This window comes from Drosophila takahashii, chromosome 3L (assembly GCF_030179915.1).
Source record: "Drosophila takahashii strain IR98-3 E-12201 chromosome 3L, DtakHiC1v2, whole genome shotgun sequence".
NCBI classification, from domain to species: Eukaryota; Metazoa; Arthropoda; class Insecta; order Diptera; family Drosophilidae; genus Drosophila; species Drosophila takahashii.
Genome location: NC_091680.1, coordinates 7,606,670 through 7,628,696, shown reverse-complemented (window position 1 = coordinate 7,628,696; position 22,027 = coordinate 7,606,670). Strand labels below are relative to the sequence as shown.

The 22,027-nt window shown below is 35.8% G+C and overlaps 3 protein-coding genes across 6 annotated transcripts; 2 read left to right on the top strand and 1 right to left on the bottom strand.

Moving 5' to 3' along the window:
* Positions 1–413: 413 nt before the first annotated feature.
* On the top strand, positions 414–1,727 carry Nubp2 (NUBP iron-sulfur cluster assembly factor 2). Its single transcript, XM_017141679.3, has 3 exons — positions 414–605; positions 675–1,117; positions 1,460–1,727. The coding sequence occupies exons 1-3, from the start codon at positions 495–497 to the stop codon at positions 1,686–1,688; spliced, it is 783 nt and encodes a 260-aa protein (XP_016997168.1). The 5' UTR covers positions 414–494; the 3' UTR covers positions 1,689–1,727.
* A 214-nt stretch (positions 1,728–1,941) lies between these two features.
* Positions 1,942–15,691, bottom strand: Rcd2 (Reduction in Cnn dots 2). The gene is made up of 3 exons (XM_017141677.3): positions 15,471–15,691; positions 13,670–13,848; positions 1,942–4,072 (listed from the first exon to the last, which is right to left on the bottom strand). Exons 2-3 carry the CDS (start codon positions 13,719–13,721, stop codon positions 2,769–2,771), a joined length of 1,356 nt encoding a protein of 451 aa, XP_016997166.2. The 5' UTR covers positions 13,722–13,848; positions 15,471–15,691; the 3' UTR covers positions 1,942–2,768.
* On the top strand, positions 6,105–18,962 carry LOC108057424 (uncharacterized). Of its 4 annotated transcripts, XM_070214708.1 has the most exons (4): positions 6,105–6,297; positions 6,505–6,674; positions 8,931–9,266; positions 10,134–10,831. In XM_070214708.1, the coding sequence occupies exons 2-4, from the start codon at positions 6,660–6,662 to the stop codon at positions 10,290–10,292; spliced, it is 510 nt and encodes a 169-aa protein (XP_070070809.1). In that variant the 5' UTR covers positions 6,105–6,297; positions 6,505–6,659; the 3' UTR covers positions 10,293–10,831. The 4 variants fall into 4 exon arrangements, 3 of the variants coding, with proteins under 3 accessions (XP_070070809.1, XP_070070808.1, XP_016997169.2); XM_070214707.1 differs by having other exon boundaries at positions 6,106–6,674; XM_017141680.3 differs by lacking the exons at positions 6,105–6,297; positions 6,505–6,674 and adding an exon at positions 8,501–8,578 and having other exon boundaries at positions 10,134–10,832.
* The last annotated feature ends 3,065 nt before the right edge of the window (positions 18,963–22,027 follow it).

Genomic DNA, 22,027 nt, shown 5'->3' with positions numbered 1-22,027 from the left:
TTTCTATAACAAAAATTAAAAAAATTGTAATTTTTTGAACAAGTATGGAAAATATTAAAGGTTTAGAGTTTCACTATCGAAAACAGAATTCAGGGAATTTAGAATATATAGGGTGTTCTATTTAGCTTTGTATTTATTTATTTTAAAGCACTTAATAAATAAATACAAATTCTTATTGGGTCTACTTTATTCCATTTTGATATATATTTGTCTTTCAAAAGACAGCAACTAATACCGATTATTTATTTTATCCCAAATCTCATCAAAGATCTAAGCCAAAATAAAACTATAAAATTAATAACTTGATACAAAATGAGTAATTTTCGAATAATATCTGGAGTTATTTATTTGAGATACTAAATAATTATTAAATATCAGAACACCCTAAACGTAATTGTTGCATCCCTAAAACAGCTGATTGCACTTGCTGGTCAAGAAGCAATGCACGATTTTCTGTTGTTTTCTTATTTATATTCTATTAAACTGCGTTAAAAATGCTGGACAAGGTTAAAAATATTATCGTAGTGCTCTCCGGAAAAGGCGGAGTTGGGAAATCCACAGTGAGCACCCAATTGTCGCTGGCACTGCGCAAAAATGGATTCAAAGTAAGCTAAACAATTTCACCACAAGAACATGACAAGGAATTTTGTAAACAGATTTATTAAATTGATTAGGTTGGCTTGCTCGATATAGATCTGTGTGGACCCAGTGTGCCTTATCTCTTGGGATTGGAGGGACGCGATATATTCCAGTGCAGCGAGGGCTGGGTCCCCGTCTATACGGATGAATCCCAGACCCTGGCCGTGATGTCCATTGGATTCCTGCTGAAGAACCGCGAAGATCCGGTCATTTGGCGCGGACCCAAGAAGACCATGATGATCCGTCAGTTCCTCAACGATGTGAGGTGGGATGAGTTGGATTACCTAATCGTCGACACTCCGCCCGGCACTTCGGATGAGCACATCACCGTGATGGAGTGCCTCAAGGAGGTCAATTGTCATGGAGCCATCATTGTGACCACTCCGCAGGAAGTGGCCTTGGATGACGTGCGCAAGGAGATAACCTTCTGCAAGAAAACCGGCATCAAAATCATGGGCATCGTCGAGAATATGAGTGGGTAAGGGAATTCTTATAGCTAAGCTGTCAGGAAGTCTAAAAACGGGTGTTTCTAATGACGAAATATTGAGAATATATTAAATTTTACTATTTAGTAAATTATTTCCATAAAAAATAGCACCTTCATACAACACTCTTCAAAAAATTTTAATCAAAAGTAGGATATATTATCTAAATATCTTCCTATAAACGGTTTGTGGTTGCTGACTTATTGAAAATGTAAATAGAGATATTAATTGGACGGCTGCGTGTCAAGTTTATGACGTGGTGACACCTGTGGACTTTAACCAGGTGATAATTTATCTGATGTTTGACTAAATTATCTTTTATTTGATTTCCCCAGGTTCGTGTGCCCCCATTGCACCTCATGTACCAATATTTTCTCTTCAAACGGTGGCGCTGCACTGGCCGCTTACACCGAAGTCCCGCATCTTGGAACCCTGCCCATTGATCCACGGGTTGGTGTCCTGGCGGGAAGCACTGCATCCGTTTTAGACGAGCTACCGGATTCCACGACGGCAGAGGTGTTCACTAATTTAGTTGAGAAAGTCAAATCGCTCACGGTTGTCTAAATAAAACCAAATAAAATCCTACATTTGTTGCCAATTTTACATTAAATGTATATTATATTGTGAATAGATAAAATATGTGCTAGTTCCGAGCTTGTAATTTTTATAAGCTAAAGTTTATAAGGTTTTTATAAGGATTTTATGATGCACTGATTTTAGAATTTTTTTAAAATACGGTAGTTGAAGTCTTCCTAAAATGGAAATAAATTTTATTCCCACAAATCCCCAGTTGCCCAGTAATTACAATCACATTTCTGTTTTCGTTTAGCTTTGGTTTCTTTTTCTTTATTTTTTCATGATTTTTATGTCTTAAATGTAATAATAAATGGTTATAAAGGAATGAATGTAGTCGATGCGTTTTGGGGTAACTAACTAGGTATATGTACGTATAATAATTTAGTATTGAATGAGTGCGCGGAGCGTTTGATATATAATCACTTTAATGCTACAATTCTGGTTGTACGGTAATTATAATTTTCAATCAAACTAATACTTTCCAATTACAATTACTTCAGTATGCCTTAACTGATTTCCTCGCTTTTGCTATTTAAAACTATCACATTAACGTAGGTTGTCTTACTGCTTAACTTAATCGCTTTACTTATTGATTTGAGCATAGTCTTAAGATCAAGATGTGTGCTAATGCATAAAGTATCGCTAATTTGCCAGCAAGGGTCACCATTGATCGATCGGCTGGGCTGCGGATTGTCCTTAAATTCTGCGAAATCAATTTGAAATGCTCTCTTGACTGACGACGAAGTTAGTTTCTTTTCCTAAACAGTATTAACATGCAGACTTCTTCCACTATTTTGGTATAATTTCCTCTAGTCAAATCAAAACTAGACGAAAGATTTTCAAGATCAAAAATCAGTCTGCGGGAGGATGTAAATCACACAGAGAAAAATATCTTTCATTTCCATCTGCGGCATGTCAAGAATACATACTTTTTATACTATTTTTCTTTTAAATGAAATGATAAACTGAGATGGCAACCTGGAATTATGATTTTCTCTGTGCAGGAATCACAACTTATGCTTCGTTTTCCCTTGTATCATTATCATTTCACTTTCGAACTTTCGGATCCTAAAGTGCAACAGTCTCACGGGGCTGTTGAGATACTGCAGCTGTGGAGATCGCATGATATTTTTTTATCTCGAAATATCTCCTATACATAAAGATAGTTACGATCGCAACGAACACTACGAAAACCACCAGTCCACTTATGAAAGCGGTTATATAACCCCAGGTGAGACCATTTTTGATTTGCTCCTGCGGCACATCGGCATAATGAAGGACATTCGTATCGTTGAAATCCTTAACTTGACTGGTGGATTCTGGGACCACAGGATCCTGCTGATCGGTGAAGGGATCATCGGTCATAAACGAATTTATTTTGACGCTTTCTGAGGATATATCATATTTTTCTTCCGTGGTTTTTTCAGTTTTTATAGTATCATTATCTGTGGAAGCTTCAATCGTTGTGCTTGCACCCGTAGAAGTTTCCAGATTATCGGAAGTGGTTGGGTTTATGGTAGTCTCTATTGGAATATCAGAACTAGAAGTTGCCTCTTCTTCTGTGACGACGTTCCTGAGATCCGGCGATTCGGAAGTGGCAATATATCCCACCGATTCAGAACTGGAATCTGTAGTTGTATCAGCCGCACTGGTAGATTCACTTGTAATCGGAGTGGGTGTGTAGATTTCAGATGATGTAGTAGGGTTATTGGTTGAATCCGTAACGAGAGCAGAACTTTCAGTTGGCATGTTGGAGCTATTAACCGATGAACTGGTGGAAGATTCGGTTACAGCCGGAATTTCAGATGTGGAGTTGATATACTTAATAGTAATCTCCTCTGCGCTATCTTCACCTTCAATAATTTCGGGACCCATGGTTGTGCCATCGAAAGGCTCATAATAGGAACCACTCTCATCGACTTCTTCCGGGCAAACTGGACAGCATTGCCCCTCGATCCGAATGGGCTTATTGCACGGATATATGTGGTTGCATTGAACTGATGTACGGGAGACATATCCTCCCAGGCAAGTGGCGGTTGTGCAACCATTATCTTCACTCCATACTGCACCAATTTCCTTGTATTCATTGTTATCGGTTAAACAATTGGGTGTTTCCTCTTCCACTGAACAGTTTTCCTTGCATCGAACTGCCAGCGGTTCGCAGGGATCGCAAACAGTGCACTTGTTCCTATAGAACCTCATGGAACTCTCGCACACGGGCTCCTTATCGTGGCATTCGTAGCGAGGACATCCGCAGTCGGGAAACCCAGTTTTCCTGGCCACCTCGACGAGAATATTGCTGCAAACAGGCAAGTCAGTCGGACATGGCGGACACATCACATCCAGGCTATCTGGCTCCAAAATTGGCAGAGCTGGAATAAAAAAGAAATATATTAGAAATTTTTGTTAAATTTGTTTCTTTTAATTTGAATAAAATTAAAATTAGATACACTTTAATACGAATTTATGAATTTTGTAAAATTTAAGGCCTTAACCTGTTCTGATAAACACAGGCTCTATATTAACATTAAAAAATCTGATTAATGATTAATCACTATCAAAAGCAACAATGTTCTGCCGAGAACAGATATTCGATACCCGAAAAAATTCCGACCTGATTTGAATGCCCTTCAAGTTCAATATTAACATATCGATCGATCTTGAAAATCACATTCCACCCCGCTAACCATGTAGCCATGAATTATTCAATAAATCTAGAGGTAAATTTATAAAAATGGCAATTTGATTAGGCACACACTTAGGAAATTTCTTCAAGAAAGCAGAAACCCAATCAAAACAAACGGAATGATATTTATTTTTGGTGGAATACAAAGTACGGGAGTGACACTCTCGTTTATCATTTATTTATTGTTATTGATTTTTGACATTTTATCATTGAATTATGTATAAAAGGGGGAAGAAGGCGCCAGAGCGATAAAAATGGGAATGGCAAAGTACAATAGCAATGCGAAGACCGAAAAAGATATACAAGTGCACTGACAAACAAAAGCGAAAGAAAAAGTTTTGAAGCCCTCCGTTATTGGATCGATATGGATCGATATCGATCGTTTCATTGAATCAATATTGCCCCAATTGCGGGTATTATTAATTTGGTGTGGTAAAGTTTTGTTACAAAAATGCGTCGCATCAAAGCTGGTTACAAACTCTTCCCGATCGTGATCGAAGGTTATCAATTATTTTCGATATTGACGTCACTGTCGCAGACTTTGTAGGTGAAGCGCATTTAATTGAACGTAATTTAAAATAGATATAAGTTGTTGCTTTCGTTGTTGTGGCTTTATTCTTTGGCTATCAGGTCGTAGCGATCTATATGACAGCAAGCAGACGGGGCAATTATTCATGTGTGTGTAGTTATGTGTGCGTGACCGTACTCGTTTGATTGAGAAGCGCATAGAAGGGCGCTGAAAATGTCAGGGAACAGTGCGTGTTGGGATCAATAGAAATTTTTGGAATACCTTGAAATTCCAACTTGTTTGCTTGTCTTTTATTTATAAGCGACCTGAAATGTCGACGGACATGACAATTTTTCGATGTGATGCTATAAACTGCTTTAATATTTCTGAAAATTTCTCGATAAACCATAAAAACAATTTCTTAGATTTTCCTGGTTCAACGTTCAACAAAAAAACAATTCATTCTGAATCTAGTTTCTGGTGAAAACTGTTTTTCCAAATAAATATTTATTAAATTGCTGAGCTAGACAATAAGTTGCCCATGTGCAAGGTATTCACTCTGGGTATTCATTTATTTAATACATTTTTCTGTTGCTTTGCACTGCGGGTTTATTGACCCGAATGGATAGTGGTAATTTTTTTTATCGCCTTTGGGTCAGCAAAAAATAAAAGAAAACGGGAATACAAAAAAGCGACATGAGACGTTGCGGTGGGGCGTTGGAGAAGGTTTCCAGGTTCCAAAGGTTACAATAATTCGATGCAAATTACCTAAGCACATATCCGCCTTATAAATGGGTCGGGGCTCATTAGCGGAGATCTCTGGCGACGACGATGATCATTATGGTCGCGATCGCGATTATGATGATGATTGTATAGGGGAGCACCAGCAGAAGTAGCAGAAGTGCTACTGGCCACTTACGTCACCGGTCTGGCCACAGATACTGAGATACACCGAGATACACAGAGATGTGGAGATACGGATACTTTGAAGCTGCGAACGAGGCGATCCATATTTCTTTTTGATTGATCTACAGCCGAAGGCCGGCATGCAAAAATGCAATTCAGGCAGCGAGGAGCAGAAAAGCTGAGGAGCAGCAGCTCACAAAAACCAGATACAGATACGGCGAAATAAATTCCACTACAATTAGCAGTCGCTTATTTTTGTTTCAAATTTTTCTTCTTGTTGTTTTTGTTTTTCCTGACACGCTTGCTGTTGACATGCAAAGTTACTTAAAGCAAACAAAACAAACATTACACGAGAAAATACTAAAAACTAAAAAAAAAAAATCAAGGGGAGGAGGTCGACGTTTACTTTTAACTACTATCTAAAAGTTCGTCGTTTTCGGGGCCTCAAGATGTGTTAGCCGTTACAGGCGACAAAGACCAACCGAATAGTTGATGGAGTAATTAGAGACCGTTCAAGTTCGCTTCAAGTTGAAAGAGAAACGAGAAACTATTTATTTTTAACCATTTTGACGCTTTTTCTATTTTACCCATTCACGTCAATCACCGTGAACATTGAAAAAGTGTCTCTTTGATAATTTGCTGATGGCGAATCTAATTTTCTGTCGGGAATTATCATATATTCGTACATTTTATGACATTTTAAGCGAGCTTTTGGTCATTATGGCAGTCATAAAACGGTGACTTTAGTAACCCGAAAACCAGGAAGACAGCAATTCGTTAAACTGTGATTTACTAGCCATGAATCACAGTGATGAACTCGGAATGAGTCACGTGAAAGTGGTGATTTCATTTAGGATAAATGGAAAATCAAAAGGTAAGCTTTCCTTGTTTATTAAAAATATTAAACATTTTCTAGCCAACGCACTAATAAAATTTTTAAAATATTTTTTAAGTTTTTAATCATATTGAAAAGAAATGTTAAATTTTTTAAACTGTTTTTTTATTTTAATTTATTCAAAACATAAGTTGAATATTTAAAAGAAGAAGCCTCACTCAATCAAATTTAATTCATAACCGAAAATATGCCTATCATATTTAAAATCACCCAACCGTGAATGATTAATTAAATAAAAAATCCCATTTAAATTCAGCTTATACGCGTTAATTATTTTATTAGCCGAACTGTATTTTGAGCGATCCCATTGAGTATTGTGATCGTAAACAAAAGCTTTCAAAATTAAAATAAACTATGACAGATGTGATTTAATCACACCCGAATTAAACGGCAATATAATCCATGTATAGCGGGCCGAAAAAATGTGACATCAGACCTGCGGTAATCAGTACTATATTTTTCGTGAATTTATTTCATTCTAACAGAACAAAAAAGCAATCAATCTTTTTTGCCAACGTCTCTCACACGTCCTAAGTAAGCGTAATTTATGCGATTTAATTTAATCGCCAGCATGTAGAGCAAATAATCGTTCGTCACTCCAGATTTGGTTGCTTTCCGCATAGCTACCAATTAAGAGAGTTGTACGATTGTTCAGTTAAGTTCACTTCACGGTTCACATTAACGTTCCTTCCTTTTCGCCTTCTGCTAATATTTCCACCTTTTGATATTTTTATATACCCTCTGCGTAACTCTGAGTAACCGCAACCCCCCAAAGTTTATAAAGTGGCCAACTAATTCGTTAGAATTGCGTAAACTAAGCATTTTTCGTACGCTCGACGCTTTCTATTTTTTACTTTTTGGCCCCGTTTAAGCCAGCGGCGACAGGAGTATTAAACCTTATCTTAATTATAGATCAATTATAGCAGTGGGGGCTACCACACAAATATATATGGGCAAATATATTCAACCGCACATCATTAATAATAAGTGCAAACCGAAGTCAGCCATATGGGAAAGGTAAGCGCGCCAAATGGAACAGAAAATTAACTAATGCGTGTCGCAACTTTAGATAACTTATGGGTTATTAATAAGTTAGTTTCGAACGTTAGGGCTAAATTTAAATTACAAACGTGTGATTAGAAAAATAAACATAAATATTTATTTAAAGCAAGGGAAATCTGAATTCTATTAAAATACGCAAATAATATAAATATTATACAAAACCAATTTATGAGCACTTAGGCCAACTCAAAATAAATAGAAAATCAATTGCAATATAAACAAAAATTATTCAAAATAAACAAGCCATTTTTTTATTGAATCAAAATTAGCGCAATGCCGAAAATTATTATTAGCAATTCTATAAATTTTCCTAAATAATCAAATTCGCATTTCGATATCAAGCTAAACAAACAAGGCAATATAACCGCGACACGACTTGATAAATTATTTCATATGCAAAAATGAAAACAAAAATGTGGACCTGCCATGAATTTTGATGGGGGGAGGGATGTCCCCCGGTGATTATTTCGCATTATATTCTACAAATTGCACAATTACAATTAAATTATACGGCACAGCGTAAAATGTCTGATTAATGACAACCACCCCTCATTTCCGATCCCCTTGCCAACCAAAAAATAAAAAAAAGAAAGGGGAAATAGGCGAAACGAGAGCAGGCAAACAGATGTGCGACGATATTCAATTTATATGTTTTGTATACAAAATAATAATAATTATTTTTTAATAATTACTGCACTGGGGCCGCAATGTGTTGACTTTCAATGGTCATTTTCGTTAGTACGATGACTGACGCCTTTCTGCTGGGATTATTATTATGCTGCCTGGCATTGCCCGTTCTATGGCAGCCATCGTTGGCAACCGTACGTAGCAGATGTGATTTAAAAAGAATTTTACCTCCAAACAACACAAAAAATTTTAATAAAATATGTTAAAATATAATTAAACATTTAAATAGGAGCTTTAAATGTATTTTAAACGACGAAAATAACATTTAATAGCTTTTTAAAATTTATATACCCAACTAAAGACCATTTCTTAGAAATACAAAATTCAAAGAACCGATCCACTTAAAATCAAAAATTATTCAACAAAGGAAAATGAGATGCAGTTTTTCTGTTTTCCCTCGCCAAAAGTAGCCATCGTGACTAAGACCATAGGTTTATAAATTCAGCATATGATGCGCATTTATTTAATGGGCTCACCCACTTGTAGCGCGATTTCGAGATACGTTGGCGGGACATCAACTGTTCGGTCAATGATCCCACGACGGCGGAGGTCTTTAAGTGCGACATTGTGGAGATGCCCAAGAAGCAGGGAAATTTCCTAAACACCTTGCTCCTGCTGCGACGACCTGTCCCCAAAATGTGGGTGGAACTGAGTGCGGGACAGATCGCCAATCGAAGGGATCGCTTTCTTCAGCAGCTCCTTAAAATTCGAGTGGACGGCTGTCACCTGATCAGTTTTCGCAGCAAGAATCGCATTTTGAATGCGGTGCTCAAGAAGCTACTGCAATCGGGAAACTATCCAGATGCCTGTCCCCTGCTGGCGGTAAGTTATTTCGCAAAGCCCATAAATATTGGCAAATCAAATCACGTTCTATTGCAAAATGCAAATTAATGATAGTTTACAAAGCAAACGATTTTTTGGCGATGCATTTCAAACCATTTTTGCGCATGATTTTTATTTTGATTTAGCAAAAACCCGTTTTTTTTTACCCTATTAAAAAATACGTTTACCGCAGAGCCTAGTATTGAATTTAACCTTTTAGGGCTTCAAGATAAACCGCAAGTAAAGGTTATTATATGCAATAATTTTCAAACATTTGTGAATGATATTTACTTTGTGGGGAAAAATTAAATGAGGTACATATTTTGGGTCTTATATAGACCTCACCTTCTATTTTATTATATTGTTAGATTCATAAGAATTTAAAAAGCCCCGCCTTTTAAGAATAATTATAATACATATCTCCAATATTCTTTATTAATCTTTTATGGCGTATTGGGAATTTTATTTCCATTTTATAACAACAGAAAATAGATTTCGAACCCAAAACGCAAACACCTGATTAAACATAAAATAATTTCTGACCTACTCAAAGTCAAAATCTTATGAAAATTTCCCGTAATCTTTATCTTTACGAGCTGAGCGTAAATAGAGCAACAAATTAGTCAAATGTTCTCGCAAATAAACATAGCTATCTATACGATTGTTCAAAAATACACCGCTATCATTAAAAAACGGAAAATAAACAAATGAAATAAATAAGCATGAATACGAATAAACACATCAATTGCGCATTAGCCGAAAAAAGCAGAACCGTTTCAACGGAACGAAAGTTTGAATGAAACCCAAATCGAAATGCCCCCATATCATTTTCATTCGCTCAACAGGTTCTGCTATCTTTATCCGCAGAATGTCAACTATACGTCCACGCGATTCGCCCTCAATCCGGATCACTTTCCGGCCTACATGCCGGACATGAAGTTCAACACGAAATTGGTCTTTCAGCTGAGCAGGAATATTACCCTGATCAGGGCCAGTGTGGATGCCGAGGTGATGAGACGATCGTGAAGAGAAATATTTTAATAAAATACAGCAGAAAGAAGAAAAAAAGTACATAAACCAGGGGCAAATACTTCAATACATTTATGCGTTTCCATGACTAAGTCGACGGCCAGTGACTAATAGCTTTGGCATGGGATTTATAACCCGACACACATTCAGATTAGACGCCTATCTGGAGCATTCGGTTTAAGGTGGAAATGCCTGGTGGATTTCTTATGAATATCTATTTTTATCATTGAACCCCGAAACAAAAAATTTCACTGCCATGACTTTCAAATTTAGTTTTGCTCCACTTTTCATGATTCATGGCTGAGGAATTTGGCATCAAACTGGTTGACTGATTTCTGCACCTCACTGTTAATTAAACATAAATACAAAAGCACTATCCATAATTTATGAGAAATCAGATTAAAATAAATAAATAAGTTTTAGTAGGGGATTAGCGGATGTCTGCACTTCATTGTTAATTAAATATAAATACCGATTGGCCACAACCATAATTTAAAAGTTTTGGGTTATAGCAGAAATCCGATTAAGCGAACAAAATTAATTAATGGGTGAACTGGTTTTCAAACTGAATGTCGTTAATCAAGTATAATTATTATAATCTGGCTTCTAGTTGTATACATTTGTTTTAAGTAGTAGTAATTAGTATTTGGAGTAAACAAATATCAAATTTATTTAAATAGAAGGAATAATATTTAAAAAATTTCTTGAGAATTTCCTTAAATTTGTTTTTTTTCCATAAATATGACAAAGGATTAAACAGTATCTTACAGTCTGAACACGAACTCGTTTATATATTATAAACAGACTAATTTGTTGATAATGCGAGTGCAGAAAAATAATAGATTAAGAAAGCTCAGGCCCCTTTTCGAGTGCCGGCCAATCAAATTAAGAAATGACGTGAGTTTGCCCACAAAAGATATTTAGCAGAGCATAAATAGAACAGCGTTTATCAAGAGGCCCCAAAAAAAAAACAAAAAAAACTAAAACACACGCCTTTCACTCGAACAGTCTGCAATGTCATGGTCGCAGAATCTTTTTCGCATTCCTCTTTATTTCTTTCGAGAATTGCCCCTGATAAATTCCTTCTCGCACCGTGAAAAGTCAAGTGAGCAAAGTCTATTTATCATTTATTGACGTCTGAATTCGTCATCAATATTTTTGCCATGGCAAAGAAACTCTAGCCAAATGTATATTGACTTAGGCAGAAGGAAAACCTCTGTCAAGGCCAGCCATAAAATAAAAAGGAAAGTGTTTCCGGCCAGCCATTTCCACTTCCATTTCCATAACCATTCGCATTTGCATTTGCCACAACAAAAGTCTGGAATGGTGACATAACCCAAACCAGCAAAGACGGAGAATTCTAGGCCAAAATATTCTAGCCACCCCTAGTAACTGGTTTTTGGGGGGAATATGGCTCTAAATAGCTCACTTAGTGGGTTAGTCAGCAAACACATTTCTGAGAGGTTAGTCGGAAAGAAAATGCACTTAGAAGAAATTTTTCCAAAGAAATAAAACCAAATTTATCAAACAATCAAAACTTTTAATAACCTTTTCCCAAGAACTTATGGTTTTATCAATACAATTTTTTCAGAATTAAATTTACAGAAAAACAAAACATTCTTTTATCAATTACATCCATTTTACTAAAAAATCTGCTGAAGTAAAAATTAAATTATTACAAATTTCAAGGATATTTTAAAGACATATTTCGTATTTAAATTTTCGGGGTTCCCTTATTTTTACATAAAGATATCTATCTTATCATTTTCCTTTATGACTTTCTCCAAAGTGCACTCACACTTTCAAGGGAAATTCCTGGCACGAAAAGCGAATTACAATGTCATCAGGTAATGGAAAATAAATTATTTCTAGGGCTGGCCAGCGTAAGAGAGTTATTTTTCTTTATCGGCCCGTGGAAAACGGCTAAAACCTAGTGGCAATATGCCTTTGTTCTGGCTGTTCTAAGTTCACTTATCGTATTCATCTGGATGGAATTCGTTGGGCAAACACGGCAACAACAAATGCCAGCTGGACTCTATATGTCCGTGTGTTTATAAACTATATATACAAACGTAACAAACACGCTCTACAACAGACTATCTGTCGTTTGTCACCCATTCGCACCAATTTGATAAGAACGCTGAAGATTAAGATGGAATTCCAAATAAAAGTGTGCGTTGCCACTCCTGGGCTTTCTATAAAGAAATCAAGACTCCACTCCAGACTCAAGGTTAAGTTCATTAGGTTTCAATAGATTAACACATGTTTCCCCCCTCGCATATCTATAGTGAGTTGCGAAGCGAGGGAATTCTTTATATCGGGTGAATAAGTGGGAAATGCACCCGAGCTATGTACTTTCAGTACAGTATTATTCACAAAGTCAATAGTGAATAGTGGAAAAAAAATGCGACATTACTTCAAATTATGTTCGCGTGTTGTGTGCGATAGTGTTATCATTTCTGCGTATTTGCAGATTTCTATTTGCGAAAAACTAATCTTACCATGTCCACTTTTATTATTGATATTTATATAGTTTATACTAATCAATGTGCACTTGTAAAAATTAATTGGTTTGTTGAAGAAATGTTTTAGGAATTAAAAACTTTCTTTTAAATATGACCTAAATATTACCAATTTAGGATCTCCCAAATAAAGTATGTGACTCATAGCAGCATCTTTGTTTGTCGACTTCAGAAACTTTCCTATTTCGGATTTCCCCCACAACATTTTTTGTGACGCACTTCAGGTAATATAGTTTAAACAAAAGCTTGCCCATGCCCTTCGCTATCCACTATCAAGGTCATTTCGGTTCATAGAAAAACATACGCCCGCGAAAGCCAAACAAAACCGAATGGAATAAAAACAAACAATATTTTGAGAAATGCCCCAAAAACACGGAATAAATAAAAAAGAAATAAAAACAAAAATACAACCGAATACTCAGATGATACGCGGCCATTTGAATTATCAATGAATTCGGATTCAGAAGGAAAACAAAACAAAAAAAAAAAAAGAACAAAAGCAGAAACCACAAAATATGCGCGGCAACATGTGTTTTTTGGGTGGGAAACACAAAAAAAAATAAGCAAAACAAAAAGTCGGTATGCAAGGAATGAAGAAGAAGGGGAGATCCGCATGGCATATGGCCAGAATCGACGCTATAGATAGTTTTCGACACGTCATGAGAGAGATCCGAGTGATATATATATAGCCACATGATGCCGCTGCCGTGACGTAGGCTCTCGACTTCTGGCTTTCCTTAATGGAAAGTATCTCAATAGGGTCGAAATAAACAAAAGTCGAAAAACAGAAACATCTGAATTATCCGATGGCAGTGATTCATTAATGAACTAATTTTGGCACTATTTACTCACCCGAAGATTTGAGAGTCCATAAAAAGCAGCAAAGTATGATTAACTTGGCCATGTCGCTTGAGTACTTCGATCAAAGTCCAAAAAATATATATATACAGCTAATATATATCTTTAATTTATTGTGAAATTGGTCAGAAACGGGTTTCTTTTTTAACGTTTAGTTGCGCTGCACTGAATCTCTGGAAAGATAAGAAAACATAAATAAGAAATTAGTTATTATAAGTATAAAGTATGTTTTAAGTATAAAACTAAGAACCTTAAAACTTGTCTTTTATATCTTGTTTAATATTAAATAATTACTTTTAAATTTTAATTTCACAACTCCTTGAAAATTCCCATTCATTTGTATACCTTGACCAAACGGTGGTTGGTAGAAAACTGCATATGATAACGACTCGCCAGACCTTTAAATACTGCCTGGAAACGCATCTTTTATCTAATCTTATTTGAGCATATGACGAATCTGCTAAATCTGTTAAAATACCAACTAAATAAATAGATTCGGTAAATTAAAATGCCTTATTAAGAAAATTCTATTTATATACGAATCTTTTAAACAAAACTTCAATAAATCACTGACGAATTAATTTTAAGTGATTCAAAATCTTCTATTTTCACTTCAAGTAAATAAATTTCATGCTTTGGCCCTGAGATGCACTTTTATCTTATCTGTTTTTTACCTATCTATCTATTTCTTTTTTTGACAACAATTATAACGACGCAGTTCCAATTCGCATCTGGTTTATTTGTCTACCAATAAGATTCGTATCTGAGATTTTCTGGTTTCCACCCGAAGTTGTAACCAAGTTGCCAAGTACACTCTGATTACCGCTCAAACACGCTACCTGCGTTGTTTTTTCTTCGATTCGCACGATAAGTGTGTTATAACATATGCCAAAACTGATTGCCTGATAACTCTTCATTTTTGATACCACACACAAGGTGAAGGCAGGCACATGGAAAGCCAGCCGATGCACACAGTTTGGGCCAAAATATTAATGCTGAATTGGCAATTAGGGATTTTTCCCTTCTTCGATTCAGCGTTTTCCAAGGGTTGTGAAATTTTATTTTTATAAAACGGTGTATTATGATTTCCGTTCATTTTTTTTGCAAAAAATATACTTAATTTAAGGCATTATTTGATTTTTCTTTTTGATAATTGGTGTGGTTTTTGTGACTAGCCCAATAATTTATATGTTAATCAATTTCTTTTCCAAGATGATAATCACTTTTAATAAAAAATAATTAAAGCACCTAACATTAATATTCTGTCCACATCTGTATTTAAGTGCAAGCAAGTGAAGTGTCGGTCTGGGCGACTAAATGCAGACATATATGTAGTAATTAAATTTGCCCGTGGGCGTCAGAATGGAAAGCTGTTAGGTAAACGACGCGTCGCAACGGCGACCGCAAAGGAAATCAGATTTTTCCATTATTTGGCAAAAAACTTGAAAGCAAAATGCGGAAAAAATCCGCCGACACGTGCATAAATGCAAGTGCATTTGACCGATTCGCCATATTCGTTATATCACAAAGCCAAAGCTCATGCGCAGACCCCTCAGACTTGTCAGTTTATCAATTCTTGCCATAAAAGGAAGCAGCGAATGAAATTCCATCTTTCGCACTTGCAGCACAAATTGCTCACATTGGCCAGTAAAAAAGAGGAAAAAAAATACAAAATAACAAGATAGCGAAAAAACAAGAAAAAAAGGCATAAAGCCAGGGGAAATACTTAGCGCCGAAATTAGGTCGCTTGGCCTACGCAGATTACGAATATATTTTGGACTCGATTTGGCTTTACCTTTACTTGCCGAGAGTCCAACTGATCCAAAAATAAAACTTCATTGTACTATTTGTTTTCAATTGACAGTCTGTCTGTCCATTTGTCTCTTTTTCTGTTGTTTTTCTTTTTGACAATGCTCCGTATTTTTGTTTTGTTTAGGCCGCCGCTTTTAAGGTGATAATAATATTATTATTTCGGGGATTTTTCACTGGCGCACAGCACACAACCGATTTCAATGGAGGTTCTCAGCAAACTAAAGAGGTGTTTGCCAAATCAACCTTATTTGTTATTCGCCCGCGCTCTTTTTTCCACCCGACTCGCTCTCTTTTTCCGCATTTCATGTGATTTTCTCTTACGATCTTGTTTGTGCTTCTGTTGTGTACGTTTGGTAAATAAATCTGGTTAAATGCGTAATTACAAAAAACAAAGCATCGATTACTTTACTTAAGCGATCTGATTTTTGGTAATTATTCAATGTGTTATTGGGTATTTCTCCTACAGGTTTTTTTTATTTTATTTAAAATGTATTTACTTTCTATTAAGTTAAGAAATAATAAGGGTTTATGGTGTGTTGTATATCTGGGTTATTATCAACTAATTCAAGGTTTTAAGGTTTTTCGCTCGGCATTGTAAGATATAACATGGTTTTATAAAAGGGTTCAAATATTATTTATATAAATTTATATAATATTAAAATATTACATTATTTGCCAATTTCAGAAAATACGATTTATTTCAAAAATATTTAAAAATTTTTTCTTAGTGTATAAAATATAGTCAAATATTTTGAGTAAATACATAATTTAGTATTTTAATTTTGCAATTAATATTTTTGATATGGTAAATTCCATGGTACAATTTGTTGTACCACTGTTCGTATGCTTAATATTCATTGATATTGTGCGTATACGCGATAACACGTATACGTTCGTTACGACCTATCGACGTGAGCCGGTCAGCTGTGCAGCTTTTAGTGCTGTAAAAAGTAATGGTTTCCGATAGTGTTGCCCGACTAATAAAAATAGTTGAATTGGCGGCTGGCGCCAAACTCGAATTCAAACTAAGCTTATCTGGCAACTCTGTCCGTAAAACTACGATTTTGTAGCACACTTATGGGATGTAAAAAATACATTTTTAAATTTAATAATTAATTAATTTTAGTAAATTAATAGAAAATATATATATATATATATACAAATTAAGTAGGGGAGAGTGGGGGAATTTCGTCACAGGGGCAATTTCGTCACCTGCAATATCTCGGAATCCATAAGTCGTAAAAATATATAATTTTTTTGTTTTAGTCCTTCAAGACGGCCAGACACAACCAATGCATTTGTTTTGCACAGAAGGCCAAGATATTTAAGCTATAATATTAAATGTGTTTTAAGGGGTTATATACCTTTTTTGAGCGAAAAAATTGAGGGAACTTTGGATTTTTTTTTTGGTGTGTAGCAATTATTTTATGACAGTGAAGTTATTATTTATTGATAGTACACGTTTTTATCGAAACAACAAGCCTTTGTTCTTGAAAAAATATGAATAATTTACGAAGTTATGGCAATTCTTTCGGAACCCTTTTTTTTTTATAGCGGCTTGCGGTGACCACGATGGAAGTCCAGCAGGTCAACTGATATCAAAAAACCAAAAATTTTTAGTTAGTATAGTATTATTTCCAGTTCGTGAACGATTACTTTTAAGAATGTTTCCTTTTTTCTGCATACAGTAACAATTTTTCCAAAAAGTTGATTTTTCAAGTTCTAAAAATTTTATTAAAAAATTCTGATCTGGGAAATTAAAATTGGCGCATAAAAACTGAATCGTTCACGAACTCGGCACAATCATTACGAATAATTTAAAAAAAAATTGAAGAAGATCGATCAAATAGTTCTTGCGCAATCGTGGTCACCGCGAAGGCACTTTTGGAAAAACACGACTTTGAGATAATCGCATTCAAAGTTTTACGTTGACGTTGCAACTATTGAAGTCGAGCGCGTCAAAACGCTGTTTTCCTATCGAACTATTATTCGGATCTGTATGAAAATTTGGGAAGATGTTCTCTAGGGGATATATTTTAAGATTCAGCCAAAAAAAAAATTTCGTTTTTTTGAAAAGAAAAAAGGTATATAACCCCTTAACAGTTCAAAAGCTACATTTAGTTCTCGACGAAATTTTTTCTGTATGCCACAATTCAAAAGGAATAAGATACACGATTTTTTATATAATACACAGTGCTATAATGTGCATTTCTGCGTCAGTGATTTTTAACTTCGCGCCTATTTTCGCAAGAAAAATAATTATTTCTAAAAAAGTACGGTCTGGGGAAATTTCGCCACCCTACGCTAAGGGTAAATTCGCACCTATTTTAAATACATATTTTTATATTTGACGAGCTGGCTAACGAACAGACTACCAGCAGCAGCAACAAATATAGGACGTCAACAAAAATGGTACGCTTGATCAGTGTAGCATATTTTCAGGCGTTAAACTCCCTACATTTTTCAGGTGACGAAATTTCCCCAGTTGTGTGGTGATTTTACCCCCCTGTGTGGTGAGATTGCCCCAGTATATTGGTTTTACATTTTATTTTTTTATAAATCACCAAGCTAATTAAAAAAATAGGGGAATGTCACATTTTAAAGCTTGGTGCTAACCGCATTCAACAATAAAAATAGAAATATGATATCGTGTCTCAAGATGGACAAAAAATAGCTTTGAAAAAATGCTGACGAAATTCCCCCACTCTCCCCTATATTAAAGTCAAGATTAGATTATTTGTAGTTGTTAGTTTTTTTCTCAGAAATAAAGCTGAACAAAAACATAAACCACCTTTTTTAACAGCTTAGAGAAAAATAAGATTAAATAAGTTTGCATTCCATTTTTTACAAATCCTTTGAATATTTCACAAAAAAAGTTAAATCATTCACAATAAGAATGTTAGAAATTTTAGTATACATTTATATTTATTTATAAGTATAAGTAAGTATATTTATATAAGTTTATAAACTTTGGTGCACAATATCAGGTTTCCATTATTGATTTAGGGTATTTACTTTAAAGTTAATGCAGAGATAAAAATGATTTTTTTTTAAATATTATCACAAAAATACAGTTTTAAGAAAAAACATTTTGTAATATTTAATGCATACTCGTTATTCCGCACTATCTCACATTAAATGGATATATGGCCCGACCGACTTACGCATCTTTAAACATGTTGTGGCGCCGCTGACGTTGACATTTTCCCGCCTGCCATTTCTTATTGTTGTTATGGCCGCTGAAGTTGCTGCCGAAGTTGATGTTGCTGTTGCCACTGGAGTTGCTGCTGCTGCGGCATGTTGCTGTTCCTGATGTTGCTACTGTCATTGGCTGCACTCACAACTGGCATTGGTAATTAGCACGCGCGCTGCTAATTAACACTTTCTGGAAGAGCGGCACAGCACTCGGTGTGTTTGTGTTCAGGGGCCGCTTGCAATTCCCCGACGACTGCAAATTGCACGCGTGGCGGCTGCAACAGCGCACCAACTTGCGGCAACACTCTGAAAAAATGCATAGCATATTCAAACAAAATTTAATTTCAAAAAAATTATTTAAAATGATTTTTGAAAGTTTGATTTATGTTTTTGGATTTTTTTGTACAGTAATTATAAAATTGTGAACTTGTTTTATATTATATTATTGTTAAAATTATTAAGTTAAAGGTAGTATTTATTTTAATTTTTTTAATATGTATTTACTAAAATTGACTTAAGGTTCCAGGCATTAAAAATCTTTATGTTTGCATTTTTATGTCCATTAATATTTATGAACATTTTAAATTCCTGTCTTAAACATTTTTGAATTTTTTTTTTGGGCACAGATTTAAGTGTGATTTTGAGGGTCAAGAGGTTGGCGTTTGCCCACTTTTTAGGACAGTCTTTGCGGTGAGTGCATCGCCACTGAAAGATTGCTCCCGGGTTTTGCCCTCAAAGCGAAAATGCCGCCGCACTGTTTTCGTTCGCCGGCTAAAATGTAAGCCCAAAAATGGTAAAGGTGCTTTTTTTTGGCCTGGCTCCTAGGTGGTGTCTTTTTTTGGTCCTGACGGTCACTGCTGCTCCCCTCTGATGTCCTCCGAAAAAAAGCGTGAAATTTTAATTGTGCCTTTCGGGGCGTTGTCGTCTTGGCCGATCGGCCGCCGCCTCGACCCGAAATAAAGATCTCTCGCGGCGCACACAGCTCATCCCGGGGAGATTCCGATTCCTCCTGCCTGCCTTCCCACTACCAAAAGTTGTTCATGCCAAAAAGGTGCAAAAGGCCAAATAGTATTCTGTTGTTTATGTTGTTACATGCCTCGTTGTCTGTGTCTTTTTAGCTCAGCAAAAATGTCCGCTGGAATTCGCCCAAACCACACAGTTGAGCTTATGCAGTTGCCTGCACCAAAAGAAATCTATACAAATCTATACTACCAATATAACAATTCCTAAGACTAATTAAAAACAGAGTTAAGCTTAAAACAAATAAACCAAATAGACAAATTTTACAATTTACTTAGTTATTAAACTTCTAAAATCTTTTGGGTTACCAGGGATTTTTATAAAAAAATCTATTAGAAGATAAAACTTTAAAATACTTGGGAATTTGGATGAAGGATAATAGGTTAACAAACCGGATAGTTTTAAAATGTTTAAGGATCATTTTAAATTTTTATATTTATTTTTAAAGGATATACTTAAATACCAAATATAAAATATAAAATAAACTATTTTGACATATTTAAATTTTGATATTAACATTAATCTTTTTGGATATTTTACACACATTAAAATTTTTTTTTTATGCATTATTATATTCTAATAATATATAAAACGCATTTCTAAATTTTCCTAAGTGTGATTTCCCTTATGTAGTCCCCACTGTGGCTGCACCTGATGTCATCCACATCCTCATCCACAGCCCCTGCAGCCGCCGATCATCGAGTGCGGCTCTAGGGTTATTTCACTGGCTCTCGGGCCAAAGATGAATCCGCGGCTTTGTTGCTGTTAATAGTGGCTGCGGGCCAAATCAATTCCAGGCCCAACATGTTGGCCTGTCCGCCGGATTGGTATTGGTCCGACGGACAACTTTTGGCCTCTTGGCCGTTTTATTGGTTGACAATAAAAGTGAGCCAGGCCAAGTGAAGCGCCTGCTCCTCCGTGCCATGCATAATAATTATAATCCATTTAATTTCCGCTGACTCCTCAGCTGGCAATTCCATCGATCATTCGGGGTCACGTGTGTGCGCTGACCTCTGGAGTTTTCCGTTTTCTGTTTTCAGTTTTCTGCTTTCAGTTTTCCTTTTGCCTTTTTGCTGGCATTGTACGTCAGTCAGTGGAAAGCCGAAATGCCAAATATCTAATACGCTTCCACCGAAATGATCAAATTCATGGAATTTTCGCATAAAGCTGGGGACCCCTCTATCTCCATTTCCCCACCTTTGCGTAAGGCAAACAAAACGACGCGACAGGTGAATCGGCCGCCCGTCGACTCGCCCCATACGGGGATATTCGACAGACGGTCGGTCAAGCGGATTCGAATATTCCAAACTCGGTTTGGCTCTTCTGGCTCTTTGGCTCTGGCCAAAAGATCGGACCAAGGCGGGATCGGGAGTGGTCGACGGTCCACGACCGTCGACGGTCGGTGGGCACATCTTTTTCGGTGTTCACATGTGCCAAATGATGTCGATGGCGGCGGGCGAGGCAAATCGAAAATACAGTGGGTTCAATGAAGCAAAAATAGATTTAAATATAAAATAATAATTCATTACTTTTTTTAGATTTCAAAAGCTTTCGAAATAGAATTAGGCACAATGGCACACAAATAAAACAATATATTGGAAATTAAAAAAAAAAAAAATTTAGCTTCAGTGTTTCTACTTCTACTTATAATTTCTCAAGCACTTCTGAATTTCGAATTAAATTTCACAAAAATCGGATGTCATATAGCTGCTAAATGAACGATCGGATTTCATGAAATTTTATTTTAATGGGAAAGTAATTCGAAAGTTTCGTTGATTTTAATTGTGTTCTCTCTTAATCTGGTATATAACATTTTTTTAATATTTCAGAATTGGGAATGGGAAATCGGACCACTATATCATCTACATAGCTGCCAAGAAAAGGATCGGAAAACTAAACTCAAAGTATTTCGAAAACAGCTATACACTTGTTTTAAAAAAAATGATGAAAATGATTTAAATAATATATATTTTTTTATAATTAATTATTTCCTGATTTAAATAATATATATTTTTTTATAATTTATAATTTCCTGATTTGAACAGGATAATATCGCCCAAGTTCCACTGTTCCTTTTTTTGTCAGCATGCGTGTGTGTGGCTGTTTGTTTCGGCCACCCGCCTTCAGCTCCTGCCTCGCTTCACCCACTTTGCTTTTATTTATTTATTTTCCTTTTTTTTTGGTTTTCCTTGGCTTGAGTTGGGGGATCTTCGGGTGACTCTGCGACTGCTGCTTTGGCTGCTGGCCCGACTGCTGCATCATCTAACGCAGCGGCGGCTGCCAAGATCGATCGTCCTCCTCCCGATCCCTGGTGTTCGGCTCATC

Coding starts and splice junctions, on each gene's coding strand:
- LOC108057424 (XM_017141680.3), top strand. CDS start 8,501: ATGACTGACGCCTTTCTGCTGGGATTATTATTATGCTGCCTGGCATTG. Junction 8,579..8,930: donor GGCAGCCATCGTTGGCAACC/GTACGTAGCAGA, acceptor ACCCACTTGTAG/CGCGATTTCGAGATACGTTG. Junction 9,267..10,133: donor ATGCCTGTCCCCTGCTGGCG/GTAAGTTATTTC, acceptor CTTTATCCGCAG/AATGTCAACTATACGTCCAC.
- Rcd2 (XM_017141677.3), bottom strand. CDS start 13,721: ATGGCCAAGTTAATCATACTTTGCTGCTTTTTATGGACTCTCAAATCT. Junction 4,073..13,669: donor ATGGACTCTCAAATCTTCGG/GTGAGTAAATAG, acceptor TTTTTATTCCAG/CTCTGCCAATTTTGGAGCCA.
- Nubp2 (XM_017141679.3), top strand. CDS start 495: ATGCTGGACAAGGTTAAAAATATTATCGTAGTGCTCTCCGGAAAAGGC. Junction 606..674: donor TGCGCAAAAATGGATTCAAA/GTAAGCTAAACA, acceptor TAAATTGATTAG/GTTGGCTTGCTCGATATAGA. Junction 1,118..1,459: donor ATCGTCGAGAATATGAGTGG/GTAAGGGAATTC, acceptor TGATTTCCCCAG/GTTCGTGTGCCCCCATTGCA.